General features: G+C 38.1%; 1 protein-coding gene across 12 annotated transcripts in view; it reads right to left on the reverse strand.

Annotated features, from left to right (window-relative positions):
* Abca9 (ATP binding cassette subfamily A member 9) overlaps positions 1–14,845 on the reverse strand; it is a 70,808-nt gene extending 55,963 nt beyond the window's left edge. For 2 of the 12 annotated variants that reach the window (XM_076543646.1, XM_015993886.3), the window contains exons 1-7: positions 14,621–14,845; positions 12,490–12,635; positions 9,840–10,047; positions 6,189–6,353; positions 4,831–4,934; positions 3,746–3,972; positions 298–439 (exon numbers count right to left, since the gene is read on the reverse strand). In XM_076543646.1, the coding sequence (XP_076399761.1) occupies positions 298–439; positions 3,746–3,972; positions 4,831–4,934; positions 6,189–6,353; positions 9,840–10,047; positions 12,490–12,585 (942 nt within the window). In that variant the 5' untranslated portion in view covers positions 12,586–12,635; positions 14,621–14,845. Of the gene's footprint in view, positions 1–297; positions 440–3,745; positions 3,973–4,830; positions 4,935–6,188; positions 6,354–9,839; positions 10,048–12,445; positions 12,636–14,366; positions 14,538–14,620 lie in introns of those variants that run through there. The other 10 variants (XM_076543645.1, XM_042283038.2, XM_042283037.2 and 7 more) reach the window with 8 other exon arrangements.
* Between the last annotated feature and the right edge of the window lie 4,573 nt (positions 14,846–19,418).

The following is a 19,418-nucleotide window of genomic DNA, read 5'->3' on the forward strand; positions in this document are numbered from 1 at the left end:
TGCCCAGATACAGGCCAAAGCAACAGGGTCAACCAACCCTGGACTGAGATCTCCAAAACTATGGGGGGAAAAAACCCAAACCATTTTCTTCTTGTTAGCTGATTCTCTTGGGTGTGTGCTCTAGGGACTGAAAGCTGACCTGTACAGTATTTGGAAAGTATGTCTCATCATTTTCAGTTGGATACTACATGGATAGTGCCTTGTGCAAATACTGCATAGGACAGGAAAGGCAGAAACACAATTAGTGACGCATGATTGGAGGGAGGGAAGCGGGGCAGGAAGAACTCACCAACTTACCAAAGACAGGCCATAAAGGAGAAAAAGAAGGAACACCACCATGAAACCAGTTAAGACGACAACTTGGGCAGATTTCACAATAAGAGACATCAAAGTAGCCACGACAAGGATAAAGCCAGCATACATCAAACCCCAGGAAAGCCTGGCCAGAAAACACAGGATTAGTGCAAATGCTATGACTCAGTCACTCTATTCATCCACTTACTAAGAAAATGGATTTTAAAGTGTGTGATTTATCAAGAGTTTCTTTTAAAAGGGTAATTCTTAATGAATCAGAAAACTTCCTCATCTTAAAGCTCATATTCTTTTGTTGTTGTTTTCAATACAGGGTTTCTCTGTGTAGTTTTGGTGCCTGTCCTGGATCTCCCTCTGTAGACCAGGCTGGCCTTGAACTCACAGAGATCTGCCTGGCTCTGCCTCCTGATGCTGGGATTAAAGGCGTGTGCCACCACCGTCCAGCTTAAAGCTCATCTTCTATAGAGTAAAGTAGACAATAAGCAAGTAAATGTGTACAATAATAAATAGCTGCCTTAGTTAACACTGTCAACTTGATAGAAACTAGAGTCTTCTGGGAGGGGAGAAGCCTCAGTTGCAGAATTGCCTAGATCAGCTTGGTCTGTGACATGTCTGTGAGGCATGAACCTATTGAGTGATGCAGAAAGGCATCATCCACTGTGGGTGGCAACATTCCTAAGGCAGGTGGTCCTGTATAAAAAGCTAGCTAAACACAAGCCAGAGTAGGAGCCAGCAAACAGCATTCTTCCATGGTTTCTGCCTCTGAGATCTTATTGTGAGTTATGGTCCAGCCTTCCCTCAGTGATGGACTCTGACCAGGGAAGTATAATCCAAGTAAATCCTTTCCTTCCCTGGGTAGCTGTTTGCTTATCACAGCAACGGAGTGAAACTGAGACCGTAGCTAAGTGTACAAAGTTAGAAGGACATGAACTGGACAATGAGTGTGATGGAGAAAGGATTTTAGGAAGAGTTTAAGGAAGAATCTGTGCTGCTTTTTCAGTTCTGCTCAACTTCTTTCATAAGGAAGTCATGGAAACAACATGGGCACTAAAGAGACTCACTGCCCACATTTTAGGCTTTGCAAGCCAAACAACCTTTGTTGCCATCAGTGCTGCCATCACGGCAGAAGAGCAATCACAGACAATCTATGCCCAATGTGTGGCTGTATCCCAATGAGAACATGTTTGTAGACAACGGCATTTGAGTTTCCAATCGATTTTTATGTCCCCTAAACGATTGCTGCTCTTTTTATTTTCTTCCCAGCTCTGAAAGTGAAGACACCCCTCCTACTTCACAGCCCGCATAAAAGTAGTTTGCCAGCTGCGGACATAGATGATTCAGTGCAGGAATGCCCAGAGCATATCCACGGGGAATACAGCCAAGCAGGTGGGTATGAAGAGGGGTATTTACTACTGATGCCAAAGACAGAAGGGGGCTCTGCACAGGGTCCAGCAATGCCACAGACTTAGGTCCAAATTTTCTCTGTTACATTATAACAAAATATGTTAAGAAGCAATTGTTTAATTTCCTTACATTTCAATTTCCTCTCTGGGGAAAAAAATTAAAGAATTAAATTAGTTGGGTATTTTTGTGGATATAACATGGTGATAGATCTACAATGGACAGCTAGCTTCCTTTTGTAGTAGAAAATCCCATCAACTTCAGGAAGTCTTGTTTCTCCTGTTCAATTTTAATAATGCCCTTTTCACAGTATACTGAAACTATTCATCTATCTGCCTTCTATAAACTTGTTAATTTCATTCAAATAAAATATCAGTCTTTCCTCCAAGGAGGAAAAAAAGTCCCTTATATTTTTTAAACTCCTCCTCACTAGATTTTTTTTAATGTATTACCTTCCATTGGCTCTTTATAGTTTTCAATATCTTTTAAAATATAATGAACAAATTCTCTTCAATATTATGGACATGATTTTAATACACAAAGGTACAAAAGAAAAAAATCTGCATTGTATCAAACCTGCCATCTCTTTTCTTTTTTCAAAGATGTGTTTTATTTTACATGTTGTATGTGTGTATCTTTGTGGGTGGGTGTGGAGGAGAGTATGTGCACATGTGTGTGTGCCTGTGGAGACCAGAAGCATGAGCTGCCCTGACCTCTAGTTACAGGCACTTGGAAGCTACCAGACTGGAATGCTGGGAAGCACACTTGGGTCCTCAAGAGCCGCATGTGCTCTAAACAGCTGATTCATCTCTCCAGCCTCTATCTTCTTTACTTCCACACTTAGTATAGTGAACATTATTTTAGGAAAAAAATAACAAATTTGGCACAAGCCAGCCAGTAAAATGTGTATTCTTCCTAGGCAATAGTTTTTCTCTTCAGACCCTAGCATGTTCCTATAACTGTGCATAGTCTCTATACCATCTTTTTGTTTTGTTTTGTTTTGGTTTTGGTTTTTGGTTTTTTGGTTTTATTCCAGACAGGGTTTCTCTGTGTAGTTTTGGTACCTGTCCTGGATCTCGCTCTGTAGACCAGACTGGCCTTGAACTCACAGAGATCTGCCTGGCTCTGCCTCCTGAGTGCTGGGATTAAAGGCATGTGCCAGCACCGCCTGGCTTCTCCACACCATCTTTAACACTGAAAATAATGGTCAGTTTGTGAAAGACAAACCTGACATTCAAATTACTGCCTTCTGACTCTGTGCTCATTTCTACCTCTCTGCCTGTCTCTAATATGTCATTTGGCTAATCTTATTTTAAATCTTGTCACTAACTACTGGATCCTTGGTTTCTTAACTTACATCTACTGTCCTTTCATGATGCACTGTCATCTACACTTGCATCAACTGACATCTAGAGAGTGTTCATGTTTCTCAACTTCAGTGAAAGGCACTCTAAGTACATTTTATTTAATCCTGCGGTCAACAAGAAGTAGAACTATGAGCTTCACAGAAGAGAAAACTGCAGTTGAAAGAGTTTGAGTAACACATCCAAGGTGGTAGCTACTAAGTGCTGAGATGAAGACAGCCTACGGCTTCCCACTGGGTTGGTCATTGTCCTAACCCCTCTGCTTTCTTGTCTCTATTAAGAAAAGCTCAGTGCTCAAGATAAAGTGGGGTCAAATCATCATCACTTTTAACATAGTATCTGAAATACATATTTCATTTTACATAAAAAAAACTCTTAACTTCTCACAGTTGTTGGTTCACATAACATAATAACTAGTAACTAAGAGTAACAACAACTCTGTGTTGTTAGTGCCCTGAAGATGGGAAGCAACTCAGGCTTTCTTTAAGTCAAAGAGATAGAGAAAATTCCAGTTTCCAAGCGTGTGAGTTCATGTATTTCAAACATTCATACGTCCTAGTTTTCTAGAGTATCAAGTCTGGTATGGGATAAACAAGTCTAAGGAGTCCCCATAGTGAAGTTAATCTGTTTGTAAGTGCTGACTGGTGTATCACAGACATGCAGTTTACCAGAAGGCAGACTCCCGAAGTCCCATCATTGCCATCAATGCTGTAATGTATTGCCTTTCTTGAGTAATGTTGATTGATAAATAGTATATAAATGAAGAAAAGGAGATAACACAGAAGAAAATTAAAAAATCCGTTGTAACTCCTCCTTGGCCAATAAAAGGTAGTATCTTCATATTTGAACCAATAACTGACATGAGTTCTTCCATCACTGAATGATTTGTTGTGATCTAAAAAAAGACACCACAATGAACAAATTATTATTGTTAATCTAATTACAACCCTGGGCTCTTTTCCTCAGACTGTAAGAAGGCATGTAGTTCTTGGAATGTCCAAGGTTCTACTTTAAGTCCAGTAGAAAAAAAATTTTTACTCTTGTTTTTAAAATTAACTGGAGTAACACTTCAAACTAGATCTTCTCTGGAGTTTCTATCAGAGTAGCTCTGCTGTGGATATCGCTCTGTATAAATAAACACCGATTGGCCAGTGGCCAGGCAGGTAGTATAGGTGGGACAAGGAGAGAGGAGAATTCTGGGAAGTGGAAGGCTGGGGGGAAAGACCTGCCAGTCTCTGCCATGACAAGCAAGATGTAAGGTACCAGTAAGCCACAAGCCACGTGGCAACTTATAGATTAATAAAAATGGGTTAATTTAAGATATAAGGACAGTTAACTAGAAGCCTGCCATGGCCATACAGTTTGTAAATAATATAAGCGTCTATGTATTTATTTTATAAATGGGCTCCAGGACTGGTGGGACTTGGCAGAAGCTGAAGAGAAATTCTCCAGCTACATAGCTCCTGTTTTATTGTTCATGCAGCACATGATTTACTAACCCACAATACACCCTGAACCCTTATAATGACTGTATTTCAACCTCTGTCTTACCAGGATCTCTGCTTAAAAGTGCCTATACTATGTATATTTTCACATCACCAGTACGTTGACACTACAGTCTGGATACAGAAGTTGTTCAGCATACTATGCTTAGTGGCTAAAAATAACCAAATTACAAAATAAGACAACCCACATCTCCACCTATCAAAACTCAGTATATAGTGGAATTAGTTTCCTTTAACTTAATACTCACCTCTATGATGCCAGCATTAATGGCAGCTTGAAAGGCCACAAAGCCTTTCTCCCAGAAGATTGAATTTTTACAAGTTATTTTGTTGTTCACTGTTTCACAAGGAGCTTCAAGAAAAGAAGACACAACCACGATTATGTGACTAGACAGTCTTAGCTATAGGATAAATACAAATCTGTAATTATCCAAAATGTGTTTAAAATCTACAATAGGACAGTATGTGGTAAGGCATATAGGTTCAGATTGTAGAGTATGCCCAAAGAGGGCATACCAAAATTGCTTTGTTAAAATCCTTTAAGATTAGCTCTTGAAAAAAATAAAAGACGAGCTCTTGATTATTTTTCATACTATTTTATATTATTTCAATTTTTAAATGTTTGTTTTGGCTGCTTCCTTCTGTTGTTTGTGCCAAAAAACAAACAAACAAAGAATAAACTCATTAACACAAAAAAACACTGAGCTATTTTTAAATGGGTGGGAATGACTGAGAAGATTTCTTGAAGGTTTTAATGAAGCAAAGAACAGAAAAAATAACATAAGTAATGTTTTGTTTTTTTGAAACAGGATTTCATTCTATAGTTCAGGTTGGTCTTGGACTCATGGCAAGGCTGTAAGTTCTTAGTGGAACAGTGAACTTAAAAGTATAACTTTGAAATAAGCATGGAGGCTCCTAAAAACACTCAAAGTGGAGCTGTTATGTGTATAAAAAAGCCATGTAGCTGCAGTTTGTGCCAGGACTCTGGATCTACATATCACAGAGAGGCTCGAACACCTATGTTTACTGCAGCGCTATTCACACTAGTTGGAGGTAGAGCCTGTCTAAGCATCGACCAACAGGTGAGTAGATGCACTTTTATACAGTGAAGTTTTATTCAGCCATAAAGAAAAAGAATTGTTGTAGTTTGAAGGAAAATGAATACAATAGCTCATCATATTAAACAAAATGAGTCAAACTCAGGACAAATGATCATATTCCTCTCATTCATAGAACCTAGATTTTATATAAATACATAAAACCATATATACATATAAGTGAATGACATGAATGTAGAAAAAGCCTGAATGGGGATAATAGAAAGGGGAGAGGAGAAAAGGGTGTGGGGGGGAAATATGGTCAAAGTACACAACAGGCTTGACTGAATGTTTTTATTAAATCCATCACTATATACAAGGAATATATACCAATAAAATTATATTTTTTAGAAAATGTGGGTCTAATTTAATAAAGATTAATCCATTGGTACTTGGAAATTAGCATAGGGGCTTGTGTCATTCATTTTGCTTTTTCTGTATGTGCCCCTTGGGTCTAATGACATATAGCAATATCTACATAAATATATATTTCCTAATGGCAAAGTTACCTGAATGGTCTTTGTGTTCTTTTACTTGAGGGATCCTCTGACCCCAAGAAAATTTTAAATGATATGAGAATGTGTCCTTAAAGATGACTCTCACCGCATCTATTGAGTAATTCAAGTCTAGTTCGTTCATACATTTTTCATCAGGACATGCCACGATTCTTCTTCCTGCCATGTGAAGAAAGGGAATAATAGTTCAGTAAGATTCCTATGTGGTCCAATGACAGCATACCAGATTTAAGTGCATTGAGGTAATTTTATGTTCAAATTATTTCTTCCCTAATACACTCACACTTAGAATGAAGCGGGATATTTCTAATGTTCTAATCAAACTGAAAATATTCTATAGCAAACTCTCTCTTTTTTTAAGATTTATATATCTTCCGTATGAATGTTTTGCCTGCATGTATGTGTGTGTGCCATATGTGTGCCTGGTGCCAGAAGAAATCAGAAGGCTTCAAAGTCCCTGGAACTGGAGTTATAGATAGTTATGAGCCACAAGGTGTGGCTGGGAATCAAACCCAGTTCCTCTACAAAGAGCGACAAGTGGTATTTACCACTGAACCATCTATCCAGTCCCTGGCAGATAATCTTATTGAAAAATATTTCATATCTCTCTAAAGAATTTTAGCCAATAATTTAAGCCATAATGAACAAGGAAACCCACAGAAACAACTAACCTGGGCTCAGAGGAGCTAACAGACTCTGGATCTACAGGTAGGGAACCTTCATGGGACCGACCCAGGCCTTCTACATATGTGTGACAGTTGTATAGCTTGGTCTATTTGTGGGACTCCTAGCAGTGGGATCAAGGCCTATCCCTAATGCTTGAATTGGCTTTTGGGAACCTATTCCTCATACTGGGTAGCCTCGCCCAGCCTTAATACAAAGGGAGAAGCTTAGTCCTACCTCAACTTGACATGCCATGCTTTGTTGACACCCATGAGAGGCCTGCCCCTTCCTGAACAGAAACAGAGGAGGAGTGGATGGGGAGAGGGGAGGGATTAGGAGGAGAAGGGGGAGGGGAATCTGCAATTGGGATGAGTCAAGATGTAAAACAAATGGAAAAAAATTAATTAAATTAAAAAAGAGGGGAAAAATTTAAACCATGATCAATTTTAAATAATAGCAATACTAATCCATCCATTTCAATGCACACACAGACAGACCTGTCTGATAAGAGAATAATACTATTTTCGTTTGGCAATGGTGCCATGTGAGCAAACAGACAAGGTAATATACAAATGTTAAATCTAAATACTGTTTACTTAAGTGACCATTTGTTCTAACTCATATAGTGGCAGTGGCTGCTATTTATCCCAGGCCAGATAACCCTCATAATTTTGCAGTCTTGATTTTGTCATACACATATTCTTGGTACAATTCAACATGTTCCTTGTAATGCAGCAGATTTCTTGAGGTTCAATAGCTGTATTAGAGGCTTTTAATCAGACTCAGGTATGATCCTTTTAGCCAGACTACAGGAGGTAATGTGTTGCTAGATTAGAAGCCAATCATTTTTTTTTAAAAATAAAAATTATTTTTAAAAAAGTTTTTTTTTTCATTTTACATACCAATCCTACTTCTCCCTGCCCTGCTCTCACCTCCCCCACACATCTTCCCATCCCTCCCCCCATCCACTCCTCAGAGAGGGTAAGGCCTCCCTCAGGGAGTCAACAAAGTATGGCATACTAAGTTGAAGCAGGACCAAGCCCCTACCCGCTGTTCAAGGCTGAGCAAGGTATCCCACCCTAGGGAATGCGTTCCAAAAAGCCAGTTCATGCTCCCAGGATAAGTTCTGGTCCCACTGTCAGGGACTCTCCAAATATCTAGCCACATAACTGTCACCCACATTCAGAGGGCCTAGTTTGGTCCCAAGCATGTTCCCCAGCTGACAGGCCAGAGTCCATGAGCTCCCACCAGCTTGAGTTATCTGTCTCTGTGGTTCTCCCCATCAAGATCTTGACCTCACTTGCTCCTGTGATCCCTCCTCCCATCTCTTTAACTGAAGTCTAGGAGGTCAGCCCAGTGCTTGCTTGTGGATCACTGCATCTGCTTCCATCAGTTATTTGATGAAGGTTTTATGATGACAATTAGGGTAGTCAGTAATATGGTTATAGGGGAAGGTAAGTTCAGGCACCCTCTCCATTATTGCTAGGAGTCTTAGCTGGGGTCATCCTTGTGGATTCCTGGGGATTTTCCTAGCCTCAGGTTTCTCCCTAACCCCATAATGGCTCCCTCTCCCAAGACATCTCCTTCATTGCTCCCCTCTCCATCCCTCCCTCCAGTAAGCCATCTCATTCCCTCCTGTTCCCATCCCTCATCCCTTCCCTTCTAACCCTCCTCCCAGTTTACCCAGGAGATCTTAACTATTTTACCTTCCTGGGACCCTTCATGTGTGACCCTCTTAGGGTCCTCCTTTTTACCTACTTAGAAGCTCCTAATTTCTGATGGTCTCTTTGGGGGACTATTAGCTGCTATCAATGCTGAATAACTAGATCCATCCACTCAAAGGGAGTTTCAAAATTGTGACGGTCTATTTCTATGTTTTTTTTTTATTTATTAGCAGAAAACATTTATACAACAATGGTTTCTATTGTCTATCTGGTTGTGTAATAACAGCATAGGTCACCTGGGGTTCATGCTGCTATTTCCTCTTAATTTAAAATTTTTCACTATAAGAGCTCATTTTTTTATCATCTTCTAATAAAAAAAAATCAGTTAGATATTTCTTTCCACTTCATCCTGAAAATATAGACTTAAAATATCTATTTGTTGAGATCTGAATAATCACATGAGTAGAAGCCCAATATATGCCAAATTGGCTGCCAGGTCCTTTTGACCTAACTATTAGTTCCGATGGTTTCTTAGCTATCTAGAAAGACAAGGACTCTCACTCCACAAAATTCCTAGCCTAGACTGTTGCCTTTCCTTTATTCTACACTGAGACTTGCTGGTTTCAAAGTCATAAGAGGAGAGAATGAGACTATTCCCTGGGTATCTATTTGATCTCCCCTACTTCACATATTGAGCACCTCAGAACTGTATTCTCAGACTATCCTACCAGTACAATTACTAAAACTGTTTTAGTTGATGTTCTGTATACGTATTAGCTCAAAGGGGAGTCTCCTCAGAGTCCCCATGTGTTCCATAACTTCTTTGCTATTGTACTGACCCCAAAGAAAGATGTCATGCCACTCTGGGGGCCTTAAGCACTTCCCCCTCCATCAATTACATCTTGAAATACAGAGAACACTCTGTCACCTACTTCTGTTGTAAACACTGTCTATGGATTCTGACACTGCTACTCACTTCCTCTATTTTTAGCATATTTGGAAGTACTAAAAAGTCAGGCTGCCACTGCCAATGAATATCCCCAGAATCTTGCAAAATCATACATCTAAATAATCCAGGACTCATCTAATTTTGATATGCTTTATAAAGAACTTTAACCCTCTTTGAAGTACAATTGCTCAAATATGTTACCGAAGTAAGATACCCTTCTTGATATCACAAAAATAATACCCATCAATGTTGTTAATCAACTCTAGAAATGCCAACATTTAACACATTTGTTTTTCAAGAAAATCCTAAAAATGAATTTGTATATGTTGAAAGTAAGGAAATTATTGCATGAACTGCCACAAAACATACCTTTCATGAATGGAGATGATGCCACTTTGTACATTATCTTATAGATAGTTTCAGACTCAGGGGCAAATGCAATCATATAATTAGAATCATTAAAACTATCAACACGTCCCAGATCCATTTCAGGAATTTGAGGAGCATCATGAACTTGATGTAAATTGGAGGATAATCGGTACGCAAGCAATATTAGAAGAAATGAGAAAAACCATTCCTACATAGCAACGAGAGAAAAAGGAACACCAGGTTTTCTACCACAGACAATTGAAACAATGTCAACCTGTCATACTGCCATGCGTTCTCTCCATTCTATTCGTTCTTTCCCATTTTAATGTAATTGACTTTACTTCTGTTCTCTATAGATCCATTCCATTTATGAACGGTGCACAGAAGAGGAAGTCAGATCCCCTGGAACTGGAGTTAACAGATGGCTGTGAGCAACTATGTGGTGCTGGGAATCAAACCTAGGTCCTCTGCAGGAGCACCCACTGCTCTTAACAACTGAGCCAGCCCTTCAGCTCCTACTTTCATCCTTTTGTCTGCATATTTTGTGACACGTGCATTGTTCACCAAGACAGAGTGTAACAGCAGTTCCAGTGATAACTGAAAATGTTTTCTTATTCAACAATGCAAGGCCAGATGCTTGTCAACTCTAGTGAAAGTCTCTTCAGACTCTTCAGAAACCACCTGTCCACAGGAATGGACCACAAGCTTGAACTTGAGAAGGCAGGTGGCATGGAATAGGTAAGTACTTCCATCAACAGAAGCAAGGCCTCATTTTGTTCTTCAGCTGCCTACACATGGAAGAAGCAGCAAAATACTGCTCATCAAAAGAATTTTAAAGTTCTTTATGACAGTCACTGCATTTTAGAACTGTAAATACAACAGAACATGTCTGAAGCCCAGTGCCAATAATTCATTTTATCATCTTAGTTTGAATTCAAAGAGAAAACTCTAATTAAACTCAGTGGTTCTCACACACACAGAGAAGCATAAAAGTAGAATGGGCACATGTGAGATGAAGGATTCTAGTGAAAGAGGATAATGATGATTAAAAGTAACTAAAAGCCATTATATAAATGCATGAAACTGTCAACTGTAAAATTTATTTATTTACTTACTTATTTATTCTTCTCTCATGGTATACCACATTCATCATACACAATTTTAGCTGTGTATATGTATGTACATATATGTATGCATAGATTTTAAAAGAGTAAACGTTTGGAAGTATAACAATTACTTAAAGTAGGTCCTCAGCTTCTCTATTAATGTTTTTAATGACCATTGATTTACGCTTAAGGCTCCTCCATATTTTATTCATTTACAATCTAAAACATTCATCAAATATTTCTTGGATGAATACCCATACTTTTCACAGAATCAGACATTAATATGCTAATTCTTTTAATGAGTGACTTTAATTTGTGTTTATCATGAATTCTACAGGAAACATATCTAATCATTGTTAAAACAAAAAGAGTATTAGTGCAATAAAAATAAAGGCCCCAATATCATTTTTTCTGTTTAATTATAAGCACATTATTGCTTTCAGATTTGTTGAGAAGGACATGATAACTACATGAGTATCTTTCCACAGTTTTATAATTTCTTTGTGGTGGATACATTTTTCTCCCAGCAAAATACCATTCTCTTTTTAAAAACCATTAAATTTTTATGATATTTTAAATTATGTGTTTGAGTTTTAAAAGACAAAAATTATATTCATTTATGTGTACAATGTATTTCAATATAGGTATGCACTGTAGAATGGTTAAACAGAGCTAATTATATATCACTTGCATGTCACTTTTTTGATGAAATCACATGAATTAAATCTTTTTAAATACGAAGAAAAATCAGCATATATAATTGCACACAACTATGTGCACACTCTGCTAATCACATCATCTACATCATTGTAATCTATATTTATTATTATTTAGAAATTATCACAATCTTTCATTTTGCATACATCATCACTCTTTCATATATTCATGGTAATAGGCAATAAATATTTTTAAAGTGTTTCACACTCCTGTCCTACAGGACTGTATATGTTTAATCTGAAGTCCTTTCCTTAAAATCACTTTTTTGTGAGACATTTATCCATGTTAATGTCTAAACATTAAGTTTGTTTCTTTCTGTGTTTGAGAATACACACTGGTATAAACCTCAGTAAGTGAATTATTCTTGTCCTGCTGATGTCACAGAGAGTTCTAAGAATTGTTTGGGGCACAGAAATGTAGAGAAAGGAGAAAGCGTCAGTGGTAGTTCTTTGTGAAAGACACTTTTTTCATTTTTTTAAACCTTAGGTTACACTCTGAAGTAATTATGAATTAATTACTTTGAGTGTCTATGCCTTCATAAGACCTAAATTAAACCAGATGTTAATCACTATCTCTGTACAGCTTCATGTTATAGGGAATTTCTCAATATGAGTTCTTTTAAAAACGTTTCTAGTAGGATATTTAATGCTACACATTTAAATTTTTCATTTGAAAAAAAATAGTAGCAAAGTCCAGGACTTGAAAATCTCTAGCCTATTAATTATATCTGGATGTATAAAAAATCATTGATTAATTACTGTGTTGACATCACTGTGAAAATACCTTTTCCTTTCTACATAGGAGAACACATAGATCCTGAACCATACCATCAATGTCTCTCTTCTCATCCTGCACTTCTTGAGCCAGTTCTTGCAGAGAAGAGCCCACATTTGCTGACCCACTCCGAAGTGTCTCTTCCTCATTTTGACTTGTTTGTTTTTCTAAAGGATGCAAAGGAAGTAAATGTGGAAGTCTGAAATAGAAACATTGTGCAATCAAACCAAAAGGAAACATTTTAACAGCTGTTTCCACTTATATGCCTCCAGAAGAAGGGCTCCAAACACAGAAAACAGAGGAAAGGAAGGAAAATGTGAGATGGCAGAATCTATTGAAAAAAATAAAAAAGGAAAACAGTTATGAGAGAGAGTCTTTTCTTCGATGGAATGACTTTTCAGAGATTACTAATGTCACATGCTGCTCTCCTCATGAAACTTGGCAGCTAAGCTGACCAAGCTTTATATAGGCTGGTAGAAGTCTCCTGTTATCCTGTCAGTTAGTTAGTTATTACTAATTACCAGTAGTTATTACTAGTTACCAGTAGTTACTACTAACTACTAGTAGTTATTACTAATTACTAAGTTACTACTCAGCAGAACCCCACTACCAGTCAGTTCTGCTCCTGGGTCTGTATGCCAAGGCAAGGGTTCACAAGGGAACTGTACTCAGGTTCTTCCATATATAGGTCACTGTGACAGGGTGTTAGAACACACACTTACAAATACTATTCAAACCTAACTCTGTAGGAATCAGAAGCAATGGGCTGATGCTCATGGCTCAATATAAGAAATCTTAAATAACATGGTGTCAACTAAATCTTAAAAAAAAAGGAAGGAGGAAAAAAGAAAGAAAAGGTTGACTTATATAACAATATAATTTATATGAATTCACACCATGAGCAATACATATTTCTAAATAGATCCTGGAACTAAAAGATCGTTATCAAATTTAAAAAGATCATTTTAGGCAGTGGGAAATAGGAATGGAGGTCAGGTGTGAAATGGGACTTTGACTCAAAGGAAATAAATAAACAAAAAGAAAAGATAGGTGCTTTGTATGTCATGAGCTCAAGACAATGATTAACTCAACCCTTTATTGACCCTTCACTGAAAAACTCCTAGGAAAACCAAAAAAAAAGAAAAAGAAAAAAGAAAAAAGAAAAAAAAAAAAACCGAAAACCACAGGTCAATAGCATCTAAGTCCAAGGGAGACAAATGGACATTCTAGATAATTTAATGTTGAAGTGTTTGAATTTTCCAGCTACATAAAGTCCAAGGAGTAATGTCATCAGCAGGCTCCTACAGTTGGAAACTCCAATAAATACTAAACTACATTTTCAATTAGAAATCAATACTGTGGCAAGCCTGGGTATCCAAAATATAAAGATATTTTGTCCAAATGGCGACTCTTCTTTTTAATTATTATATATGGAGGAAAATGTTCATAAATAAGAACAGTTTTATAATCTAACCACTATGCATTATTTGTTCCTGGCTGTTAAGACTTAATTATTCAGTGGTACACGGTCATGCAAAATGCTGTTTGCTCTAGAAGAATAAAATATTAAGTTAGCTTAAATTGCTCTGAATAGTAAATTGTGTAATTTTAAAAATAACAAATTGGTTATTAGCCCGTAATTTCCCAGTCAGACAGTATTCCTGGTACTCGGAGTGCAAGCATTGCACAAGTCAGATCATTTCATGTATTTAGTATGATAAACAGGTCAGTAGAGTATTTCCTAAGTTTTCTTGGTTAAATACTCTCAAGTCAGTTAAAAACAACTCTCAAAATTCATAAAATCTTGTATCCCGATGTTTACATTCCTCTGGCAGTAAACCGAAAACCGCCACACACAAAAAAGGAATAAGCAATTCAAGTAATTTTGAAAACAGCAAGAGGCAAACAAGCTACATTCCTTTCCACTTACCCACTTGCCTGTTCCATTTAATGTGCTGCTTGTGCAAAATGCTTCAGTCATGGAGCAAAACGGAAAGTTTTTAGTTTTTCCGACTGCTCTTTAGCCATGCAGTATAACATACTCAAAGGTCTGCAAAATCAAAGTGACTTACTCCTAACTCCCTACAGCTAATGACTTCCACCGAAATGTTTGACAGGGCTCTGCTGCCTTTTCTTGTCCTTTGCATTGAAGTGCTAATAACCACCGTTTCAAAGTGAACTTACTGAGGGAAGTTAAAGCAGAAGTCTTCAAAAACTTCATCCACAGATCTTTGTCCTGGAGGAGAATTCACATTTCTTCGTTTTCGGATCACTGCTGCATCTTGAGTTTAATTTTACTTAGCGGGAACGGTTCTGTTCCCTCTGGTTTCTGAAGAGAATTCTTCGCTAAGCTCAGACTGACTGCCAAAGCTCTGCTCACTCCTGGGCTGTTTTTTCTTCCTCTGCCTCCCGCCAGTTCCTCAGCAGGGAATTTGTGGTTGCAGATGGTTGGCTGGACATATCTGAACGTTAGCAACTATCAAACCAGGAAGAAGCTAGGCTTTTTAAAAACATTTTTATTTCTTTCAGATTAGACCCCAGTTGGAGAGTTTACTCTCAACAGAGTCCTTTAAACAAAAATAGTAAAAGGCCAGCTCAGAGCAGAGCAGAGAGGAAAAGATTTTCCTAAATTACAGGAATAAACATACAAATTGGATGAGATGATATCTCAAAGCCCTCCATAGATTTTTAAAAGCTACACATGACAACCAAGCAATGTTTTCAGAGTAACAGGGTAAATCTGAATTTTTCCTTGCATCTCAGCAGCATTGTGCGTATTCTATTTGCACCATCATTCTTAGGGAAGAAAGCAGATGTTGTGTTCTCAGGCTGTGGAGAAGTCTCACTTAGTAAAGTGCTTGCTTCGCAAGGATAAGGAACTGAGTTTGATTCCCAGAACCCATGTAAAGATGTCAGGAGTGTTGGCTTAGGGATAAATTCACAGTGCTGCAGGGAGGAAGACAGGAGGTTCCCTGGGGCTTGCTGGCTAGCCTGGCTAGCCCAGTTAGTGAGCTCTGTCCGGGCTATTAGGAGACTTTGTCTCAAAGGAAACGGACAGTGTTTCTAGTCTTCGGGTCTTTATCTGAATTATCTAAGTGCATACACATATGCAATGTAACACACACACACACACACACACACACACACACACACACACACACACACACGGCGTGCAGGGGAGGGAGGGGGCGAAGGAAAATATTGTTGCATTAACATCAGATCCCAGGAAGCAAGTTCCTCTGTAGACAAGCACTGGTTTTCAACAAGTCCTGTCGTCCACGTCATCTAACACTTGTTGCAAGCAATGGCTACCTTATCATGAACATCTTGAGTGTGTGGAAGACAAAGTACCCCACAGATACGAAATATTCCTTCAGTATTCCTTCAAGCATATTTACTTGTTTGCTAATTATATTAGATCCAGAAATTGCTCAGCAAAGTCTGTACAACCAGATTGAACTCATAATCAGTGAAAACCACAAGTCTCCTGATTGTTTCTGTATGTCTGTTGCCTTCTGTGGGACACACATTAGCACACTTAATAACAGTGCTAATATTTCATACACAGGGACTATAATTTAGAAAATGTCTTATTTCTTATAAATGAATGTATTTCCTCTTTCCTCAGACCCAGTTGAACTGCATACATGTAGATTTTTGTCTGATAGTCTCCTTAAATATATAGTTTCTTAAAAGCATAGTATGTGAGGGACTGGAGAGATGCTCAGTAGTTAAGATCACTTTCTACTCTTTTCAGAGGACTGGTTTGGTTCCCAGCACTCACAGGGCAGTTCCAGAGAGACCTGATGTCTTCTCCTGGCATCTATGGACCTTGCATGCATGCGAAGTAAAGACATATATTCAGGCCAATGGCTCTCAACCTTATTAACACTATGACCCCCAATACAATTTCTCATGCTGTGCTGACCCCCAACCATAAAATTATTTCTGTTGTTACTTCATGTGGTTGTTTTCCCACCAACCCCAGCTCCCCAGAGTTTTCTTGAGTGGGAGCAGCAGGAAATATTAGATGGAAGGATTTAGATTGTGGAGATAAACATAGAAAATAAAGGACAGCCTCAAGAGGGCCTGGAACCTATTACAATGAGCCCCAACTGTCTCTGCCCCAGGGTATTTATAGAGACGCCAAGGGGTGCAGCAAAAGACCCCTCCACCCCCCACCCCCCCACTCCCACCAACATAGCCAAGTGTGGACCATCTCAGACACCTGCACTCAGGCCCGTGGTCCTAATCATCCTCTCTATGCAGACCTGCTGGGTAAAGCCATGAGCAACCTGAAAAAACAGGCTCCCACAACTTCATAAGTGTGATTTTTTTCTACTGTTATGAATCATAATGTAAATATCTGATATGCACACGGCCTTAGGTGACTTCTGTGAAAGGGCCATTTGACCTCAGGAGTTACAACCCACAGGTTGAGAAGCAGTGATTTAGACAAAACTCCTACAACATGTAAAATGAAAATAAGTAAATCTTTTTTTTTAAGATTTATTGATTTATTATGTGTACATTGTTCTGTCTGCATGTATGTTTGCAGGCCAGAAGAGGATGCCAGATCTTACTACAGATGGTTGTGAGCCACCATGTGGATGCTGGGAATTGAACTCAGGACCTCTGGAAGAGCAGTTAGTGCTCTTAACCTCTGAGCCATCTCTCCAGTCCATAAATCTTTATAGATATATATTAAAGAAATTATACTTGATTCTGTTTTATGTACTTTTCCCTGGAATATCATTTTGATGATACATTCCAGCCCTCCACTTTAACTTTCATTTGTTAGGCATATTTTGATCAAGCACCATTATTTTGTATGTAAGATTCCTTTTTAAGTAACATAATTAGATTTTTCCTTTTATTTAATTTGATTTTTTAATTTCACTTTTATAAAAGAAATACAAGTCAAATGGTGAATCAATTTCCTCCGCTCATTTTATTTTAAGTATATCTTAATTTTTTTCCTGATGCTTTCCAGTTTTCCATTTCTGCACAGATTGTGTTTTCTCTGTTCCTTTCTATGGATTCCTTTATACCAGATCTTGTCTAGAAAGTGATGGATATTAATTTTGATCTACTAATGACTATCTTTAAATGTTAACAAACATACTTGAACTTCAGCTATTCCAGTGATGTAAAAACTCAACCTCTGTCTGCATTCAGCATTTTTCTTCACCCTTCCAGCTCCCTAAAGGTTAAACATTTTTGAACCTGAAACTTCACCTGTACACTTTATTCATTGTGCAGTGCTGAGCAAAGAATTTGCCCTAAACGCCTGAGTTTCCACATTTATGAGATTCAGAGCATACATGATGATATCCAAACAGGAATCATTTAAGATTTAATCTTTGGGACCGGAGGCTATAGGGGTGGCTCATCGGTTAAAAGCTTTGGCTGCTCTTCCCAAGAACCTGAATTTGATTCCCAGCTCCCACATGATGACTCACAACCATCTGGAACTCCAGTGCCAGGGGAACCAATGTCTTCTTCTGGCCACAGGCAACAGGCACACACACGGTGCACAGACATACATCCAGGCAAGACAGTCATGCACATAAAACTTAAAAACTAATTTAAGAAATATCTTTTGGGGGTTGGGGATTTAGCTCAAGTGGTAGAGCACTTGCCTAGCAAGCACAAGGCCCTGGGTTCGATCCTCAGCTCAAAAAAAAAAAAAAAAAAAAAAAAAAAAAAAAAAAAAAGAAAGAAATATCTTTTGGATTTGAGGAATGAGATGGTAAAAATGGAAAGACATCAAATGTTGCTCTTGAAATCTGTTGTTGGGTTTTGGTTATAATTATTGTCTTCACCACAATAAAATAACATGCAATTTTCTTGTCTCCTGTAGTTTTTCTGGTAAGAATGCATATATAAGTGCTGGAGAGATAGCTCAGAATTTAAGAATGTTTGTTGCTTTTGCAGACAACTTGAATTTAGTTCCCTGTACTCTTGAGGGGTGCTTTGTTTTTCTTACTAGGAAATTTAAAGATTTTCCTCTTTCACCACAGTTGTATGAAATATAACAACATGTTCAGGTACGTATTTTGTTTTGTCTTGTATGGAACTCTGTAGTCACAAGATCTTGAAGTTTGATTTGCTTTTGAGGTTCTGGGAAATTTTCAAATAAATGCATTTGTCAAATATTTCTTCAGTTCTAATCTTTTTCCTGGAGATTTATTAGATAGTGGAGACATATTATATGTCTCTATCTTTTGTCTACTTGCTTCTTAGAAATAAGAAAACAATCCTCTTTCACACCAAATAAGCAATCTTGAAGACATGTTACGTTCCTCTCAAGGATGCCTTGATGATGGCCTGCTTGCACTGAAAACACACAAGACTTTCTTTCATCTGGTTCTGCCTTGTCTACAACTCCAGCCGTACTGGCCTGTGACTGTACCAAGTTCTATTTACCTCTTTTCTTTCCTATACTTAACTCTACAAGCTCTCCACTGGATCTCTCTTAATGACAAAAATTGAGCCCTTTGGAGTTCAGCTTTGACCACTTTTTGCCTCTAGGATGCCTCCTTACTTGAATCCTGTGAGGGGTGAATACCACTGCCAGGTGCTCTTATGACATACAATGCATACCATGTAGAACTCATTTCTTTATTACTGGGCATACTCATCTCTTACCACATAGTGTAAAGATCCAGATAATGATAAAGAATCTGTAAAGGGAACTGAAGAGATGGGTTAAGAGCACTGGCCACACTTGCAGGGGGCCTGGGTTCTGTTCACAGCATATAATGCTTGTTTAAAATGTGTGTGTGTGTGTGTGTGTGTGTGTGTGTGAGAGAGAGAGAGAGAGAGAGAGAGAGAGAGAGAGAGAGAGAGAATCTTTATTATACTTACCACACAGCCTAGAATATGAAAGTTGCTCATAATAAGTGTTTTGAATTTAAATGTATAGTAAAGAAAAGGACATAGAGAAACAAAAGAAAAGTATCTATTGTTTTCTAGTAGT

The sequence above is a fragment of the Peromyscus maniculatus genome, chromosome 8, assembly GCF_049852395.1.
Source record: "Peromyscus maniculatus bairdii isolate BWxNUB_F1_BW_parent chromosome 8, HU_Pman_BW_mat_3.1, whole genome shotgun sequence".
In the NCBI taxonomy this organism is placed as follows: domain Eukaryota; kingdom Metazoa; phylum Chordata; class Mammalia; order Rodentia; family Cricetidae; genus Peromyscus; species Peromyscus maniculatus.